Source organism: Ricinus communis, chromosome 4 (assembly GCF_019578655.1).
Source record: "Ricinus communis isolate WT05 ecotype wild-type chromosome 4, ASM1957865v1, whole genome shotgun sequence".
NCBI classification, from domain to species: Eukaryota; Viridiplantae; Streptophyta; class Magnoliopsida; order Malpighiales; family Euphorbiaceae; genus Ricinus; species Ricinus communis.
The window spans coordinates 25,287,782-25,307,557 of record NC_063259.1 but is presented as its reverse complement, the minus strand read 5'-3'; the positions used below and the strand labels follow the sequence as shown (position 1 = coordinate 25,307,557).

Here is a 19,776-nt window from a genome sequence, read left to right as displayed (position 1 = left end):
CTCTTCCAATCCTGTGTTTGCTATCACCTCCCGGGTTAATTAACTTAATCCAATAGGGTTTACTGAAGCTAAATACAGCCAATCGGCAACATACTTTAGCTTCTGCATGCAGATGTTCCGTTACTTTCTTATAATAAAATTTCTTCTAATTCTCTTTTCCCTTTTAATTTATGAAGCTGACGTGGCAGATTTGGAGGTTGACTATTTTGTCAGGTTACCGAGACGATTGAAATTCCTCAGGGAAGCAGAAGCCGACACGCGTCGCTCCGAAATTGGAACTTGTTACCCGAAAAGGAAGTGCTACTTTTGTCTCTTTTTTTTTTTTTTTAGACATAATAATATTTATATAATTATATAGACGAAAATTAATAATTTTTCTATTATCTCCCTTTTTCTAGCCTTGTTTTGCTACGATAGCAAATTTTATTAATTAGGGTCAATATTAATAGAAATTATTATGGGTAATAATAAATATAATTAAATATATATTGAACCTTTAAATATTTATTAAAAAAAAAAAAAGCGATTGCCAATTTGTCTCTAATGAATTTGAGATCCAATATCTGATGGTAATTTCATTTTTGTTCTGTAAGGTATTGCCAAAAATATTGCTTTCAAGGCAGGTTTATTTTTTATTTCTCTAATTTGTAGTAGACATGTGTTTTCATTTGTTCCACACTTGTAAAATGGTGCTGATTGGTTTATCATTCACAATGAATTTTTGGGTATGGTGTAAGTTAGATTTGTTTTAGGTGGACAATTTTGAAAAATAGAGTTCCAACATTTGGCCTCTTCTCCCTTTGATACTCGAAATCAACCAATTGAAATTAATATATTAATCTCAAGATAATAAATAAATTTTTTTATGACTATATATAATGCTTATTTTTAATATAGATAGAGAGTTTCTGATTAATGTACTAATAATATATTTTGATTATAAATTATAATATCTATTATCTTGTCATTGAGCAAATAATGTTAATACTTAAGTATTGGTCTCATAATTTTAACTCTTTAACAGCTTCATTTTCTCTCAAAAATCCTGAAGCAGACAAAAATTGTAAGCTGTCTTGGACCTTGATTTAGTAATTAAATAGAATTATGATATTGAAGCATAACTAGTTTCCATAAAATGTAAAATGTAAACATGTCAATCTCATATGATTTTTGTTTTTCCCAAGTCTGTTCAAGTGTCAATGCTCAAGTTCATATGAATACACATGAAGCAACTTTGTACACATTCAATTCTCAATTAGAGTTCAAAAAAGTCATTCCACAAAAGCAATTTTAGATGACATAATTATCCTGGGATAATTAATAATTATTTTCAATTTTTTGGTAAATTTTTTCAAGCAAAGTTGACCTTGCAAAATCTTTCTTATCTGGACAATACAAATTATGAATAATTGTTAAATATTCCTTTTACCTAACCGACTTAAATGCATTTCTTTCTTCCTTCTGCATATCACTCTTATAATAGAATGAAATTAATTTGATTTCATATATAGTTAAAAAGAAAGTAAAATGAATTGATTACATCCACATCTTAAACCTTTTCCATGCAAAACACTTCTTTAATTTTATGATAAAAAAATCATATATAAATAAGAAATAATAAAAATCTTTGCACATAAATGTATACATATTACTTATATTTTAATTAATTATAAAATTAATCATATATTATTTTCTAGTTTGTTTATAGCCATTTTTAATTTTTCTTTTTTTTTTAATGCTAATGACATTAGCATTAAAAAAAAACCAGCTGTTTCCATATATCACCTATTGAAATTCATACAAAAAATTGGTTTAGAAGGTCGTCTCAAAGAAAAAGAAAACCCCTTTTGTTTTCTTTCCATAAGAGTTTACTAATTAAAGAAAAAGAAAAAGAAAAAAACCTTATATATTTACTAATAAGGGTCTTAATTCAATAGTCAAGATTTGATTAATTTAAACAGCTTGTTACCACTTTGAAAATGCAATTTGGATAATTCTGTAAGCAGATGAAACAAACAAACCAACTAAACCTCATTGGTTTGTCTCATCTCCATCATAATTCTTTTCTCACATGATATATTACTTATTTTATTAACAACATTTAATATATATATATACACACACAAAAAGAAAAAGAAAACAAAGAATGAATTAATTAGGGATTTAACATATTAATATCAGATTTACATGTACATGAAACTGAGATGAGTTGTTTGTTTCTGGTCAATTTTTTAGCACTAGAAAGAATTATTGTTACAGCACCACTTAAAAGTTAATAAAATAAAAAGTAGAGAGAAATTAAAACAACCTACCCAAAAGTTGCCTTACATACCACGTTTCTTGATCACCAAAGACACCAGTATTTAGGGCCTTCTGTTTTTCCATACTGCCTTTTCTCTTAACATACTTTCCAACTTTCAGGTTTGCAGCTTCTTCTTGTTCTTCTTGTTCTTCCTTTTTTTTTTTTTTTTTCTTTAAAAAAAATCTTTTCTTTTTTTAGTTTCATGGGTTCCCTTTCTTTTTCTCACTCAATCTTTTACCTTTCTTTCTAGCTTTCCGTAGCTTTATATTGAGCTTTTCTGTTATCTCTTATCAGTTCACTTTCCATTTCAAAATCTTTTTCTTTGCACTTTTGTTTTTCTTTCACAGAGATTTCTTGAAACTAGAGAATTAGAACTGTTTGATTTGGTCAATTCTCATTTGATATATAGAGAGAGGTCTTCAAGGTCTGAGTGTTAGAAACTAAGCTCTGGATTTGGGAATCTATAGCTTTAAGAAAAGCAAAATCCAGTTTGTGAACAATTAAGGTTTTACATTAGTAAACAAGAGAACAGTAGGGTTTTAGCTTCTCTCGTTTTCTTCTCTTTAAAGAAATGGAAAACATTTCTGGTCTTGTTAAGGAAGATGATCAGATGGATTTACCACCAGGATTTCGATTCCACCCGACTGATGAAGAGCTTATTTCTCACTACCTGTACAAGAAAGTTCTTGACATCAGCTTCTCTTCTAGAGCTATTGGAGATGTGGATTTGAACAAGTCTGAACCATGGGAATTACCATGTAATTTCCTTTAGATGAAAAACAGAATTTCAATTTCAAGAATTGGGTTTCAACTTTCAATTAATTGTTGTAATTGTGACCTCTTTTTAACTCTATTAGTTTTTGTTTGGATGCAGGGAAAGCGAAAATGGGTGAGAAAGAGTGGTACTTTTTCTGTGTAAGGGACAGAAAGTATCCAACTGGTCTGAGGACAAATAGGGCTACTGAAGCTGGTTACTGGAAAGCCACTGGAAAAGATAAGGAGATCTACAGAGGAAAATCCCTTGTTGGAATGAAAAAAACTCTTGTTTTTTACAAGGGTAGAGCTCCTAAAGGAGAGAAAACCAATTGGGTCATGCATGAATACAGATTAGAGGGTAAATACTCTATCCACAACCTCCCCAAAACTGCAAAGGCAAGCACACGATCCTCCGCTTCCTCTGTTTTTGTTTTTGTCTTTTTTTTTTCTTTTTCCGTGTTGTTTTTTGTTTATGATAAGCTATAAGGGGTTCTAAAATGTTTCCTTATTTTCTTTTCTTTGTTTCTGTAGAATGAATGGGTCATTTGCAGGGTTTTCCAGAAGAGCTCTGGAGGAAAGAAAACCCATATTTCAGGACTAGTGAGGTTAGGTTCTTTCGGCAATGAACTGGCTCCTACTGTTTTACCTCCATTGATGGACTCTTCACCTTATACTGGCAAGACTAAACCTGTGGCTGAATCAGCCTACGTGCCCTGCTTCTCCAATCCTATTGATATTCAAAGGAACCAACAAGAATCCATTGATACTGCTTTCAACCACCATCAACTGTTATCAGTTTCTTCAAATTCTTGTGATATTTTTCCAAGATTTCCATTTCCAAATTCATTCTACTCCACCCAGAGTTTACCATTGTCAGCAAATCTTCAGTATCCAAGTTCTGGTTCAATACCAGAAAATTCAATTTTAAGGGTCTTGGTTGAAAATCAAGGATCAAACGTGAAGCAGCAAAGCTTCAAAACAGAGAGGGAAATGATTAGCGCCTCCCAAGAAACAGGTTTAACTACTGAAATGAACACCGAAATCTCTTCTGTCATTTCAAATCTTGAAATGGGCAAAAGGCCATTTGATGATCAAGGATTACCTTCTACTTGTGGTGGAGCAGTGGACCTTGATTGTCTTTGGAACTACTGAGTTATTAGAAAATGACTTCAGGTACAAGTAAAAGAAGAAGAGGAAGAAGAAGTGAAGATTTTCAATTAGCAGTATTAATTTGAAAAAGAAAAATGGTTTGGCTCGCTGTATAGATTTGTTGAATCTAATGGAGAGGTTGAAAGAAAGTGAAAGCATATTATATTAATATATTGTAAGAAATTACTTTTTATTTCCCCATTTTTCATCTGAAAAATTTGTGTAGGGAGTATTACTGTATTGGCATGATTATAGTCAAGTTATTCTGATGTATGAGATTTAGTTGGTGGCTAACTTTTCTTTTTTATTTTAAATTTTTTGGGTACTTTCATCTTAAAAAGAAACTGTTGCAATAAGGCTTGTGGATTAATTAGTGCTCACATCATTGAGATTATTTATTTATTAAGTTGTATATATATATGTATCCTGAAAAAGCTTTTCTATAGTTACATATTGGATTCTGAAAATCAGATTGTGGGAACCCAACTCGGCATTCTATCATATTTTTGTTATTGTAATGGGGACTACATTGAATATTTCAATGATAATTCAACTCTCAATGGAATATGAAATTAGGACAAATAATCAGTAGGCATTAGATAGTTGTTTCTTCACTAATTCATTTTTATATAAGCTGTTGATTATTTTGACCTTTTATGAAATAATCAGGGCCTAATCATATACTTTTATTAGATATTGTATCCGATTTATATTCATTTTGTCCAATAATGGCAGTATTAATTTATTGAAATGAATTTGAGAGTTAAAACCGATTGGGATTGCACATTTTGCAATAGCACAAAATAAACCATTCACTTTTCTTTTTTGGAACATAAGCAAAACCATGTATTGGATCATAGAAAGGGTCGTCTATTAATTATTTTTCTTTTCCTGAATATCATCTTATGTAATTTCAAAATAATGGAATAAAACTTGAAAAGACATATGAAACACATTAATTAAATAAAAAAAGAGAATGCATACATTTTTGGATAGTTTGATCTGATACTGCCAATATGAAAGATGCATGTGTTCTGTTTATTCATTCTTTCTTTCATTTTGTCAATTCATTCATTTTATGATGCATGCATTCCGTTTTCAAGCTGTAATGATATAAGAATATCCTTAATTCTTTGTTTTCTTCTTCTTTTTTGGTTATAAATATAATATATCTTTTGTGCCATGTGGTGTTTCAATTTTTGGCACATGATTAAATCTGCCAACCGATCCTTCAATTTGAGTCCTACACGACTTTATTCTTTAACAATAAACTTGCAAATATTAGAAGAGTTTTCTTTGCCTTTGTCTTCCCATTAACATTTCCTGTGTCAACTAGTTTTTGAAATACTCTGTTGGCCCTCTCTTAAATTCTTTTGGCTGATAATTTTGAATAATTATTCATATATAAAGTCGAAAAGAAACTATATAAATTTTTATTTATGGAATAATATTTATCTATTATCTTATCTATTAAAAATTTCGTAATCAATTCCCAATTATATATTTAAATGATAGTTATAAATTCTATTCCGATCATCGTTCTGAATTTTTTATTATGAAATATTTTGGTACTGGATATTCCAAATGTCTCATTTCTAATTGTTTCAGATTATATTATATTTAATTTGATTTTAAATCATTAAAATTTAACACTATAAAATTATTATCTATAATTTTATTGTTCATAGTTATCTCATTTCAACCAGAATATGTCCATTTCGATCTAATCTTGATAAATCTTATTCAAAATGGTTAAGATTTTGGTTGATACGGAACAAAAAAATATTTTGTCTCTATTTTTTAAAATAAAATAAGATATTCCGACCGAAACATAACAAAATTAATGGCTTTGATTTCAACAACTAAGTTTGTTTATTTAACTAAACATAAACACTTAAAAATTTAAACATCCATGTTTAAATATTTATTTGGTCATTTGGTGTTTAAATGTGTATTGAGAAATCTTAATAAAGATTTTTTTTTAATTAATTGACAACTAGGAAATCTTGATATTTGCGAGGGTACTAATGCCAAAGAAAAAGATATTTACATCCAAAAACCTACGTATAAGGGTCCCACTTCACAAGACTCAACGATTTCTCTTTTGATTTTATTTATAGTTTTTTTGGTGTTGTGTCTGTGTCCCCACAAATGATGAGGTAAGGTTACTTAGAGAGTTAGGCCTTTTTTAACGGTCGACACGTAATCAATTGGGCCCTACAGTGGATTCCCGCGCTAACTAGACACGCGGTTCAGGTTTTGATGGCGTCACAGCACAAGTGACCAACGGAAAAAACTTGACTTTAGCCATCCAGAGACCGCCACGTGGCTGAAATCACTTGTGGGGCCCTCCTATTCCAGCTGGAACACGCTCACGTGGAAAGACCGTAGACGCTCTTCAAACAGTTACTTCCGAAAGCTTTCGAGGTTTCAAAACCCTCTCAAATTTTCTAATTTTGTCCCTACTCTGTACATGTATTTATCTTTTTCGGTCCACATATATAATATTAAAATTAGTTGTAATATAAATTTTAATTTCCTCCAATTCCGATATTTGACTTGAATATTTTATTTTAGAAAAATAATTTTTTTACTGACAATTTAGTAGATAAAATTATTGAACTAATAATAATACTTGAAGTATAGGAAATAAAATAATTTATTAATATTATAAATTTATATAATATATTTATAGAAAAATCTAATAATTTAAAATAGTATTTTAAATTATATTTAAATAAAAAAAAGTTTATATTTTTTTAATTTAGAATAAAATTAAAAAAAGTAGAGTATCGTGTTGTGCAAAAGAAGCAAGTATTTATGTAGGAGAAAGTGTATAAATGGAGAAATGGGGAGGCAATAAAGGAAATTGAGTTAGCTCAATAGTCAAATTGCATTTCCTAGCAGATTCAACGTTTTGCATTGCACCTCACCAAATGCTTAACAGGTCAAGTTCAACGCAATCACATGACGCCACGCGTACCCTAATTAAGATTAGGAAAAGACGATTTATATTTCTAACATTTTAGTCCAATACCTTGTCCACTTATATTAGTATACAGGGAATTATTCTGATTAGTTACTTGCTCCTATTATTGTATAATTATTCGCTTATTAAGTCTTCTTTTTATCAATAAAAGTTTAATTTATTTGTATTTAATTGACATTAAATATAATAATAACATAATTGATATTATAAGTATGAAATAAGATTATTCTATTAAATTATTAATTATTAATTAATGCTAGTTAATATATTAATTATATTATGATATAATAACATTAAAATTCAACAATCACTATATATAGGTGCCAAAATTATTGAAACATATTAAAAAAAATAATTTACCACTAATTATGCGTCAAAACTATACTTATGTATGAGGATATTGACATAAGTTAGGAATTTTTTTAAATTAAGAATAAGATACACAGCCTTAAAACCAGCACCAACATTCCTTATCTTCTACTTCTAATATAGTAAATTGAGGGGATTTTAGAAAATGACATTAAAGAATAAAAAGTTTAAAATAAGGTATATAAAGTGAAAAATGAAGATGAAGCTTATCTTTACTTACTACTTATATAAAGTCCATTGCTCTTCTCCAATCCTTTCAGGAACGAGTACAGAGGAGATTGAGAGTTTTCACTTCATTATCTTTTCCTATACAAAGCATGATGTTGGATTGATTAACATCTTTACTTAATTAATCACAAATTTCCTTTACAAGAATGTATTTTAGTGATCCTACAATCCTTGCTATTTTTGTATAAATTCTAAATTATTATGTCATTATCTAGCAATTGAAAATATTAATCAACTCATTGCTTGCGCAAGTTTTTAAGGGCATGAATATGTGCATGCAATAATTAGAGTCGTGAAGGTAGTTTAAGATTTTTGGTTTGTGAAAATTTGAAATTACTTTTAAATTCTTTATGAAAATGTTCCTTTTAGCACACAGAAAAAGAACAACAAAAATAAAGAAGAAAAGAAAAGAAAAGATAATGGCAAGTCATGATTTGCAGAATTTGGGTATTGCATATTGGGTTTTGATGGATTGGCTGATCTGAATTGGATTTATTCATTTAATGGTATCCAATTCTCACTGTTGAAAGAAAATTGATCATCGACCTCTTTTTGTACATTCCTGTCATGATATATTTTATTTTCTTTTATTTTATATAATACGTCCGCTGATAATAAAATTATAAAACGTCTCTACCTTCTCTCTTATTGGATCTAAAAAGCATTTTCCTACTCAATACTCAATACAAAAGGTTAGTTGCTTATAATATGAAGAAATATTATTTTGAACTTTGGTAGGATCCTTAACCAAAAAGAAAAGAAAAGAGGTGACTGTGTTTTAGATGTATTCTAAGCTAAAAATATTGATAATGTTAATCCAAATGTTTGCTTTACAAACCTTCTTTTAGGAAATTTATACTTTGTAAAAGAAAAGTAACATTTTTCCCTAAGATTTAAACATAATCAATCAAATTAAATGACCAAGAAAAAGGGGTGAAACATTGCTTTTATATTTATCTTTGGGAATAGTACCTAAATTGGCTGTATTATACAAATTTGACTTGTTTCCTATCCTTTTTTTTTGTTTATTTTAATTATTTTATTTTCGAAACAAAATATTCACTATTTATTGACTTACTTTTTGAGATAGAAAAACCACAGGCTTTTACAATTCAGAAAAATCATAAACAATAATTCTTCTTATTTTTTTTAAGAGTAAATGTATTTAGTTAAAATTTATAGAATTTATTTACAAATCTAAAATTTTTGTACTTTAAATGGAGTGATCATTAATTTATAATTTAAATAATTAAATTTGTATAAAACTGGTTATAGCTAAACTAAATTTTAACAAAATAAACAAAATTTTTAAATTAATTTCATATTAGTAAGTCAATATATTGTACACATCAAAACACTACTTCTAATTTTATAATTTTTATTTTATTTTATTTTATTTTTCATATCTTTTTCTCAAAGAAAATTAATCCCTTAATAAATTCTAACCAAACATAACATTAGCAACATTTAACATCAAACATTATTTAATTACTTTTTCTATTTTGAAAATGTCGCTTTGAGAACTGTTCGCTTTGAATTGCAAAGATGGGCATGAACTGTTGATTGGCTACATATTCATATCCAACACATATGTACTCAACTAATTAGTGGGTATGAACCATATTCTTTATCATATGTGGCCCTAATCTAAGTATGGCCGTACCTAATATTAATATATATATATATATATATATATATATATATATATATATATATATATATATATATATATATATATATATATATATATATATATCTTCCATTTGTTTGAAAATTTCATTCATCTCAGTCCTTTTCCTTTCCTTTTATCCTGTTCTCAAATGTCAAAAATATTAAGATTTGGTGTATTATTGATGTCTGTGCATTGCTTTTGACTAAAAACCTAAGCACAGCAAATCTTGTTACCACTAACACATGCTAAATCAGAAACAATATTGGTTTTACAAATGTCTTGCTACAAACAACTCTGGGCATGCTTTTTGGTGAATGTTATGATCATAAAGATTTTGGTAAAATTCTTGTATGTGTTAGTGCTGCTGCGATTTGTGAGGAATAATAATCACAAAACATGTCCATGTCAATGTGGTAATAATCAAAGGGGAAATTCGTAATGCAACCACACGTGTGATCAGATCCTTTTCATTTTCTTCGAATATTTCCATATTATTGAAATTAGTCCATTTGACTCTCGTAAATTGGGCATGCATTGCTATCCTGTTACAGTATCAAATTTTATATTATACCAAACCATCTCTATATAATTGATGTTTTTGTACTCTTTTTTCTTCAAATAATATTCCTGAGTGGTAATAAATAAAGACTTTGAACAAATTTTGCTTTTGGTTGGCACGCACATTGTTTTGGTCTAAATCTATATTGTTTTTGAAATGTATCAACAGATCGTTTCATGGGTACTTTTTTGTAGAGAGCAAAGACAGTATGAAAAAATTATTTGAAACCCAGATGTTAGGTCACTGATATGTATTCTCTTCTTTATTTTGAAGAAATATATACGAGTATGTGTGTCTTTTCATGATATGATCAACATCAATTAAAACTAAAGTTGATTAAATTAGAGGTTTGATGGCTTCAAGTGGACTGTAAGTTACACAATTATGAGTAATCATCTACTTATATTCATTATAAAAGTTTATTTCTTTACTTGGGGAAAAGAAAAAGAAGAGAGTAATAAGCTTTCAAAGAGATTTGATTATTGATTAAGAAGTTTACCTACAAATTAATGCTGATTCAACAGTTTTCTCAAATTAATTTTGACTGAAAAGAGAAGTGTACATAGGTAGTGCCTAGAAGTATTGCTAATTGCAAATAGCAAATTGCTACGAAGTAGATCTCAAACAATTTCTGTCATTTTTTTTAGGTTCTAAAAAGTCAGCTTTTGAGTGGACCAACGTACTATATGCCCACGAAAGGATCCTTTCCATTTTCTTACATCCCATTCATTTACAACTCATTGACTAAGCTTCTAACATTTTTATTTTAATCATTTGGTTCAATTTGTACTCCCCCATAGGCACCAAATTAATGATAATATTCATTCGTTTTAATGAATTTTTCTCCTTATTAATGACATTTCTAATTTTTGGAAAATTCTCATTATCTTTCTTCTTCTTTTTTTCTTTAAGAATCTTATGAAAAACCAACCAACTTCTTTATGGCTCAACCGTCTTTCTTTTTTCTTTTTATTACACAAGCTAAATAATTGGATATCTATCCACTTCTTTAGTTCCTCTAACTCGATCTAAATAAGATTCAACTTGTTTTTATTACATTAAGAATCTATAATGAAAAAATCGTTACTGTTCTAATAATCCCATGTGTTGGAAAGATAACTATTTATCGCCAAATTATTAATGGACGATGGATTTACATATGGTCTCATGAAAAGTTTTAAATTTTATATATGGTCTCGTAAAAATTTTAATTTAGCTGTGAAAATCTAAAGAAATTAATTTAAAGATATTTAGTGACCTTAAGTAGGGTTGTTCAACAAAATGGGTACCTGATTAACTCGATAAATATTGAAAAAAAATACCGGCTTTAATATATAATAGATTGGAGATCAGTTAGAAATATTAAAAATCGATCAACATTAGACTGAATTCAGCTTTGAATCGAAAAACACTTAAATCCAACCCAATTCGAGTAAATGTAAATGATTGTATAAGTATAATAACTTTTAGTTATTTACTGTTGTATATTCTTTTATTCATTGTACATATTATATTATATTACAACTTATCCTAATTTTTTATAATGTCTAATATTTGTTATATTAGTGATTTTATTACTAAATCTTTGTTTACTTATTTTTATTTTAATTTTAAATATTTAAATCTTAATCAGATTATATAAAATTTTAATATCCGACAATATAAAAAAGGAAGTGATATATTTGACGTAAATGGCACATTGTTTTCTCCTTAAAAAGCTTAAATTAAATAGTTAAAAGGATAAAGTAAAATATATTTTTATGCATCTAAACTAATTCAAATTTAATGTGGCTAAATAATAATTTTTCAAATGGAGCCCAACCAAAAATCAATCAACCTGAAATCATTAATTTGTTTAACTTAAATCTTGTACATTGATGTATAATTTCTAATCCAATCCATGAACACTCCTAACTTAAGTCTCAATTGCTTCCCACTAATATACTTATATATTTAATAGAAATTCCTTACTTTGTATATTCTCAATGGCTTCTCTACTCACAGATAGAATTTATTTACAAAGTAATTACAAATAAAACAAATCACAAAGGATCGAACTCAAATGATTAGAAAACAGAAAATCTCCATCACCTAAAATTGGACACTCTACAGTTTGGTTCGGTCAGGCAGCCAAACGGATCATCCAAATTAACCAGTTATTTTGCTCCATACAATCAAAACACAGGCCCCATGAAATATAAATCTTTAATTAAAACTGAAAAACAATGTGCGAAGAAGAAATAACCAAATTGGAGTAATTTAAATGAATTCTTAATTAATAAAATAGGAAGAAGTTGGAAAGCTTTTGAAAAATTTAATATGAACAGTGTGGACCTTGCTGTTGGATGACAATAACTTTCCATATTTTATAGCAGGAAAGACGTATAATTAATTAGTATGGAAATGTTGGTTATGAAAAGAATATAAAGGCCAGGTCATTTTCAGATCAGATTTTCACAGGTAAAACATTTAGTATTATTTAATGGCTTCTGATTAATTATTTATTGGATGCTGTAGAATTGATTTTACACAGCAATTTCCCAAAATACATCATCAATTCATAATCATAGGGAGCGGTAGAGATGAATAAGGGGATACCCCATGATTCAACTTCTTCAATAATATAGACCATGAATCAATTTTCATTATTGTTAATTCTTGTCTAAATTAAGATTAAAACACTTAAATTCTAGTAATAACATTTACAAACTTAGGATATTTTGATTTTTCTTTTTAAAAGAATATAAAATTCTTTTGTTTGTCAAAAAAGAAAAGAAAATAAACATATATCTTCATCGATAAGTAAAATATAAAAAAAAAAGTGGAAAGATCCACTAAACTTGCGATTATATTAGTAGAAATGATCTCATTTCTAACTTGGATACTGAATAGCTATAATTACCAATCAATATTTTAGTTTCAACAACAAAATTATAAATAATATTAATACTAAATATAAATAAAAATTATTTTAAAAATATTTATTTATAGATTTGTTAATTATACATAAAATTAATGTTACAAATATAATTGATATGCTATTTTTTGTTTGAGATTATTGTATAATTAAAGATATAATTATTAATTAGTATAGTATTAAAAAGATAATTAGAATAATACTTTCTAAGATTAAAACTAATGTTTGATTATAGAAATTATTAGTTAGTATATTAATTATACAATAAATATAAAAAAATATGTTAGAGTTTTATTTTATTAAATAACTCCATTAGTATAAAGAGATTTCTTTGATGTCCTCTTATACTATTTATAAAAATTGTTGGTTGGGACTGTCTTTTAAATTAAAGATTTATAATTTGCTGGCATTTTGCGGACTCCTGCACTTAGGGCTCTGCGCCATGCATGTGTATACATCAAGGACAGGGATTAACTCTATTAATTTGCATAGGAACAGAAAAAAGAACTAAAATCAATTAAGAGTAAGAAGTTCATATTCATATTTGAAGGGTTATATAATATTTACATTTAAACAGGAAACAATTTCATTTTGATTTTACTCACCGGCATGGATTGAGAATCTCTTTAAAAAATTTATGTACGGCTTCATTAATGGTGATGAAGCAAGCATGCAGAATTCTGTAATCATCACAGTTTTGACAGACAAAGAAAAGAAAAGAAAAGACAGAGAATATATGTCTTTACGAAGAATATCGGAAAGCAAAATATATATGAAGTCAACTTCAGCTGGTTTTCTTTCTTCTTTACATTTTATTATGTCTGAAATATAGCATTGTTTGAGTAGTACATCTTGTTGCCCTAGTTTGTGACTGCCAAATATAATAATGTATCAGAGATGAACCATATTGTAGGTTAATTTTGCACTTATATATCTCAGTAGCAGTTAAATTTTGATTTTTCTTGCTTCTAATACCGTACCTATAACAGCTAGGTATTGAATTAAATACATCAATGCCATGGGAAGTACACCTATAAATGGCATCGCTGTTTGGCTACTTCTCCAACTTGCTGCCCTGTTTCATTGCTTAATCACTGTCCTAAAACCATCTTCTCCTTTCATAGCTTCAGTTTGTGTTGATCGAGTATCCAAAAAGAAAAAGAGAAGAACAAAATGGGAAGATCTTCACGCTATGATATTGCAACTGGCGTTAGGAGAGGTCAATGGACTTCAGATGAAGACCAAAAGCTGCTCACCTACATTCAACAACATGGCCATGGAAACTGGAATTTGTTGCCTCAGAAAGCTGGTGATCACTTGATTAATTAAATCTTATAGCTATCTTCTTCTTCGTCTTCTTTTTTCTTCCTTTCATTTGTTATTTTGCTTGTATCAATTGAGTTTCTTACGAAACTCTTATATACGTAGGGCTTAAAAGATGTGGGAAAAGCTGCAGACTTAGATGGACTAATTATCTGAATCCTGATATTAAGAGGGGAAATTTTAGTTTACATGAAGAACAAACTATCATTCAACTCCATGCCCTTCTCGGCAACAGGTAATAAATGATATCTTATTATCATCATCATCGTCATCTCAGCTGTATTTAATTAATTGGTTCACAGCTGCAATTATTCACTAGGTCAACTTGAGACATAAGAAATGTCCAACTAACTTAATTGTATGTGATCAGTTAAACTCTTACTTTTTCGATAGATTTTTTTAGATATACATATATTCTTGTAAATGCACATATGGTATGAGTATTGGGCACTGCAAGCATGAACTTGTAAATCATATTATTTTGTTCTAGATGGTCAGCTATAGCCATGTACTTGCCCAAGAGAACCGACAATGAGATCAAGAATCATTGGAACACCCATCTAAAGAAGCGCTTAGCCAGGAGCGGGATAGATCCAGTCACCCACAAATCAAGAAGCTTGACCCTTGGTTCTATCAATGGCGACTCCAAGAACGTTTCATACCTTAGCCACATGGCTCAATGGGAGAATGCGCGGCTCGAAGCTGAAGCAAGATCAGTTAGAGACTCCAAACTCCGCCAGAATGAGCAGCTGGCTGCTGGCTCGGAGCTAGTCAATAATATGGCTACTGCTAGCATTGTACTGCCAAGATGTTTGGACGTACTTACGGCATGGCAAAACATAGTAGGCAATAGCAATAGAAACTATGGTTATGGAATAGAGTTTAGCAGTGGAAATTCGGATGCTGAATCACTAATAACATATAGTCTGAAGAACACAAACTTGGGTGAATATAATGGTGAAAGCATTGATGATCAAACTGGCCAGCCCCATTTAGGGTCAAGAGGAGGAGAACAGAACGTAGCTTACGGAGACATGGATGAGATTTGGAATAATGGTGAAGAAATTTATGGAAGACAACAACTTTGGAATGACAATCTTGTTGATTTAGAGGATTGGGTACCATCATATATGCATGCACACATTTTCTGCTGAATGCTGATCTTGTGTTTCTGCTCTGCCAGCTAAAGCTTTACATATATTGGTTCCCATCTGTCTTTCTCATGATACAACTTTCACCCTTATGATTATTGTTCCTTCCTTTTTGGTCTTATGGTGTCCTACGTTAGAAGAAACCTTAAACCGTAACCACCAGGCAGTAGCCTGGTCGTTAGGGGCTTTCACGCCCCAACGGTAAACTTAAACGTGTTTTATGTGTATGTGCCTGAGCCTGGGTCCTCATAATTTACTGTGAAGGCTGCAGGCTTAGGTTTAGGTTTTGGGAACATCCTCATCGGGCTTAAGTTTCGAGTTCTTGGCAAGTGAAACTGGGTCCTTTTGGCAATAAATAAAAACTTAGTTTAGGTACTGGCATTTGCTTGACCCTGTACTTCCCCATCCACTCCTAGATATCATATTCTTTTCCAAAAAAAGGCCTGCAAGGGATAGATGTGTTAATTAATTAATTAATTAATCAATAAATAGAAAGCAACAGCACAACAATGGAGATAATGTACATTCAACGCACTGGAGACACCATGCATGCATATGCCAGAAAGCTCGCCAGGTGATGCAGTGATCAAGAATTGGTCCCTCAAGTTCATGATTATCTTTGTTAACTGAAACATTTTAAATATTCAAAATCCAGTAGAAATGCTGCAAGAATCCACAACATCTATCAATTAACTTTCTGGATGACCAAATTTCAGATGTGAATTTCTTTTTTAGTCTCTATTTTGTGTATTATTATCTAACAAAACTAATTCCATACAACAGTATTAATAAGAGATTCAATTTTAAGATTAAAAACAAATTAAGATATATATTTATCACCAAATTAAACTTAGAACTGTTAGTTTCGCATTTCTTGTTATGCTGATGTCTTATATATTTAAAACAGAAAATACTGTGGACAAATACACAGGAGATTAAAATACTGGTGCTGGAAATAGTGATGGGCTAAAATTAAAAGATAATATATGAAAATAAATCTGACATATATATCAAACTTATGAATCACGATAGCATTATTTCATTTAAAATAAAAGTAAACAAGCTAAAGATGATTGGCTAATTTATCAAATTATGTGAATATTTTAGCAGGCATGGATTACATCATTCAATCTAACAATCGATCATTTGTCGACATTAGAATTTGAAATATCATTACACTGTAAACGATGCCATATTAATTCTGGTAGTTGATCGTTTGTTTTAAAGCCCTGATCCCTAATCCCTGACCATTGATATTAGAAATTTGTCCCTTTCTTTCTGTCAGGATTTTGGTCCATTAAACAACGTGTAGTAAAAAAAAAAAAAAGAAGGAAAAATAATAAAAGAATTCTGTGTCCTGTTGGATAAGAGCTCCTTTTGTCATTTATAGGGTCTATAATTGGGGGTCCCGGTGATTAGTACAAAATAACATAATTGCAATCTGTTGCTATTTTCTGCTCCCACTTAGCTGCCAAGGATGATGCATATAATATGGGTCCAATTCTGCTTGTTGGGTTCAGCACTGTGCTTCCCATTTGGGTGTGTTGATTGCTACGCATCACTAATTCTATAGGTCTATAATTGTTGTCAGAAAAAAACAATAATCATGTAACACGAGACCTTAGAGAATCAGATCAAGCCAATGCACAATGTGTAATGTGGGACCTAAACTCCAGCAAGTATATTTTACAAACGAGGAAAAAGAAAAAACAGAGAGAGAAGCTTATCTCCATTTCTATAATGACTAATCAAATAATGAGGTTTTCTTTTCGAGACAGTATGCTTTCATTTCAATCAATTCTGTAACTTCTTTTTAAATTTGTCGAGATTTGAATTAGCACATCTGCTTAATTATTAATGGACTAATGTTTGTGATTTGAGAAAAATTAAAACTAGAGACCTTTAAGTATATCTGTGTGTAATGACCCTGAGACGCCTAAGCAAAGTAAACAGCAATAGAATTATTCTCTAGCAGATGTCGAAGAATCAATATATGGACAAAAGTGAAGTGTCATTTCCAGCTGAACATTAAAAATAAACCAGCCCACATGCTATTATACCGGAATGCATACTTGCATATGTCAGACGTATCATTATCTACTGTATTCCTGAGAGAACATATATAGGTAAGCCCCGCAGTTTGCTGATTCTATATATGTTTCTCTATCTTTGGCACAAAAATGGGAAGAACTCCATGCTGCAGTGAAGCAGGATTAAAGAAAGGTGCATGGACAGCTGATGAGGATCAGAAACTCATTGCTTACATTCAAAAACACGGCGAAGGAGGGTGGCGGACCTTGCCTCAGAAAGCTGGTCAGACCCTTTACTCAATTCTTTGCTTTCAGGAATGGCTATGTAGCTTGATGAGCTAACAATGCATTCTGATTCAACACTCCAATAACTTTCATAGCCAAGTATAACCAGCCATTATATAGAATTCTTGAAGCATTTTGGGTTCAAGATTCCATGATTAATTCTTGATGATCTGATGACTCATAATGCATGTGAGGTGTACCTTGATAATGAGTTGGTTATGATGTTGCCAAAATAGGTCTCCAAAGATGTGGGAAGAGCTGCCGGTTGAGGTGGTTCAATTACCTTAGGCCTGATATCAAAAGAGGACAGTTCAGTGCAGAGGAGGATCGAAAGATCATTCAACTCCATTCTACTTTAGGGAACAGGTGAAGTGATAGTAACAGAACTTTTTGATATTCAATATCACGTTCGTTTTTTTCTTTTCTTTTTTTTTAAATCCTATCACCACCTTCTCTTACTCCGATCCCATTAATAATTGGCTAAAAAAAGTTATGAATGGATGCACCGCCACTTAAAAAATCAAACCATATTTTCCTTATCATCATAATGATCTATGAACAAGAGATTCAAGATTGTTTAACTCTAAGAACCTAGTGTACCACTGGGAGAAAAAGAAAATGTCTCTGATAACTTTACTCATCACAGTCAAACAAGCATTTTTTAAGTTTGCAGCAAACTATTTTTAAATAAATAAAATTTTTACCTAAAATATATTTTAATATATAAAAAATAAATATATATATAAATATTTTATTATTTAAAACTAATAAATATATATTAATTATTTATAAATTTAATATAGAATAAAAATTTTCCTTCAAGCAGTTTCCCTGTAAATGATTAGACTAATTAATAATTTGAGTATTTGTCTTATTATGCAGAAAGTCAAAAATTAAAATTGCAAAACCTGCTTTCAGTGTACATTATATGCCTCCTTTCTCTTTGTGATGGTCATGAATTGCAAAATGGTATACTGATCTTAATTGCTCCTGATTATTGTCTATCAATCATGAACGTTATATTATTGCTAGGTGGTCGGCGATAGCCAGGCATCTCCCAAAGAGAACGGACAACGAGATCAAGAATTACTGGAACACATATCTCAAGAAACGGCCATCAGATGTCACTCACAACCCAATTCCCCCCTCTAGCCACTTCCAAAGTAGTTCCTCAAGGCCCCATCTTCCCAACAACCTTGTTGCTAAGCTCGCACCATCATGGCGATGCCTTGTTGATAAAGATAGTCCATCATCTGCAATGCCAAGGCCTGTTTCTGCATCAGCTAGTCTTCTAAACAAAATGGCTACTAGGTTTTCCACCCCTTATTCTTGCCTTCACACAACGTTGAAATCAATCTTGTCCATGTCAGCGGATCATGAAAATTATGTTTTTGAGGCTGATGATAACTATTTGCAGCCCTCTGCATCAGCTTCAAGCCTTTCGTCAAGATCCGTTTGCACTTCTACTAATGGTGTAGCAAGTGATCAAATGGCAACTATTGATGATAATACTGCTCCACTAATCAACCCTTTTGATCTTGAACTCTTTAGATATTTTCACGAGGTTGGCGTCGACGGTGGTGTTTTGGGTACTAGCACAAGTGACGCCTATGATTATAACATGGAATCTCCTGCCAATAACTATTCTCCAGAAATTTCTGCTTATGATGATGAGTTAGGTTTGATCTCCTCCATTGATGCCTTGGATACAGGACATGGCCATGCCCAACTTGATCGATCGATGGATGGGTCAACAAAATTTTGCTATTAGGGAAAGCTCTGGTATATCTATTTGCAGAGATTGCATATTTAGAGGTGAAAAGTGACATTTGGGGACTTCGGAGTACTGCCGAATTGGCAAATTACTATTTTAATGTCATGTAACCAGTTGTCCGAATTAGTTTCTTTCCTACTTGCAATAAGCAATTAGATTGCACCACACAATTTTATTTTCAGGTGGTCTGCAATTGCAAGGCACTCAACTAATCCATACCAACAGATTATGAAATAAAAGATCGATAATTTGATATGAACATCGATTCTGTC

At 30.4% G+C, this 19,776-nt stretch overlaps 3 protein-coding genes across 3 annotated transcripts; all 3 read left to right on the top strand.

Annotated features, from left to right (window-relative positions):
- Positions 1 to 2,426: 2,426 nt before the first annotated feature.
- On the top strand, positions 2,427 to 4,521 carry LOC8263409 (NAC domain-containing protein 100). The gene is made up of 3 exons (XM_002514690.3): positions 2,427 to 3,060; positions 3,177 to 3,454; positions 3,590 to 4,521. The coding sequence occupies exons 1-3, from the start codon at positions 2,874 to 2,876 to the stop codon at positions 4,208 to 4,210; spliced, it is 1,086 nt and encodes a 361-aa protein (XP_002514736.1). The 5' UTR covers positions 2,427 to 2,873; the 3' UTR covers positions 4,211 to 4,521.
- Positions 4,522 to 14,114: 9,593 nt separating this feature from the next.
- On the top strand, positions 14,115 to 15,418 carry LOC8263408 (transcription factor MYB106). The gene is made up of 3 exons (XM_015716487.1): positions 14,115 to 14,250; positions 14,370 to 14,499; positions 14,755 to 15,418. Exons 1-3 carry the CDS (start codon positions 14,115 to 14,117, stop codon positions 15,416 to 15,418), a joined length of 930 nt encoding a protein of 309 aa, XP_015571973.1.
- Positions 15,419 to 17,350: 1,932 nt separating this feature from the next.
- LOC8263407 (transcription factor MYB3) lies at positions 17,351 to 19,763 on the top strand. The gene is made up of 3 exons (XM_015716532.3): positions 17,351 to 17,728; positions 17,967 to 18,096; positions 18,763 to 19,763. The coding sequence occupies exons 1-3, from the start codon at positions 17,596 to 17,598 to the stop codon at positions 19,499 to 19,501; spliced, it is 1,002 nt and encodes a 333-aa protein (XP_015572018.1). The 5' UTR covers positions 17,351 to 17,595; the 3' UTR covers positions 19,502 to 19,763.
- Positions 19,764 to 19,776: the final 13 nt, after the last annotated feature.

Coding starts and splice junctions, on each gene's coding strand:
- LOC8263408 (XM_015716487.1), top strand. CDS start 14,115: ATGGGAAGATCTTCACGCTATGATATTGCAACTGGCGTTAGGAGAGGT. Junction 14,251..14,369: donor TTTGTTGCCTCAGAAAGCTG/GTGATCACTTGA, acceptor TTATATACGTAG/GGCTTAAAAGATGTGGGAAA. Junction 14,500..14,754: donor CATGCCCTTCTCGGCAACAG/GTAATAAATGAT, acceptor ATTTTGTTCTAG/ATGGTCAGCTATAGCCATGT.
- LOC8263409 (XM_002514690.3), top strand. CDS start 2,874: ATGGAAAACATTTCTGGTCTTGTTAAGGAAGATGATCAGATGGATTTA. Junction 3,061..3,176: donor TGAACCATGGGAATTACCAT/GTAATTTCCTTT, acceptor GTTTGGATGCAG/GGAAAGCGAAAATGGGTGAG. Junction 3,455..3,589: donor ACCTCCCCAAAACTGCAAAG/GCAAGCACACGA, acceptor TTGTTTCTGTAG/AATGAATGGGTCATTTGCAG.
- LOC8263407 (XM_015716532.3), top strand. CDS start 17,596: ATGGGAAGAACTCCATGCTGCAGTGAAGCAGGATTAAAGAAAGGTGCA. Junction 17,729..17,966: donor GACCTTGCCTCAGAAAGCTG/GTCAGACCCTTT, acceptor TTGCCAAAATAG/GTCTCCAAAGATGTGGGAAG. Junction 18,097..18,762: donor CATTCTACTTTAGGGAACAG/GTGAAGTGATAG, acceptor TATTATTGCTAG/GTGGTCGGCGATAGCCAGGC.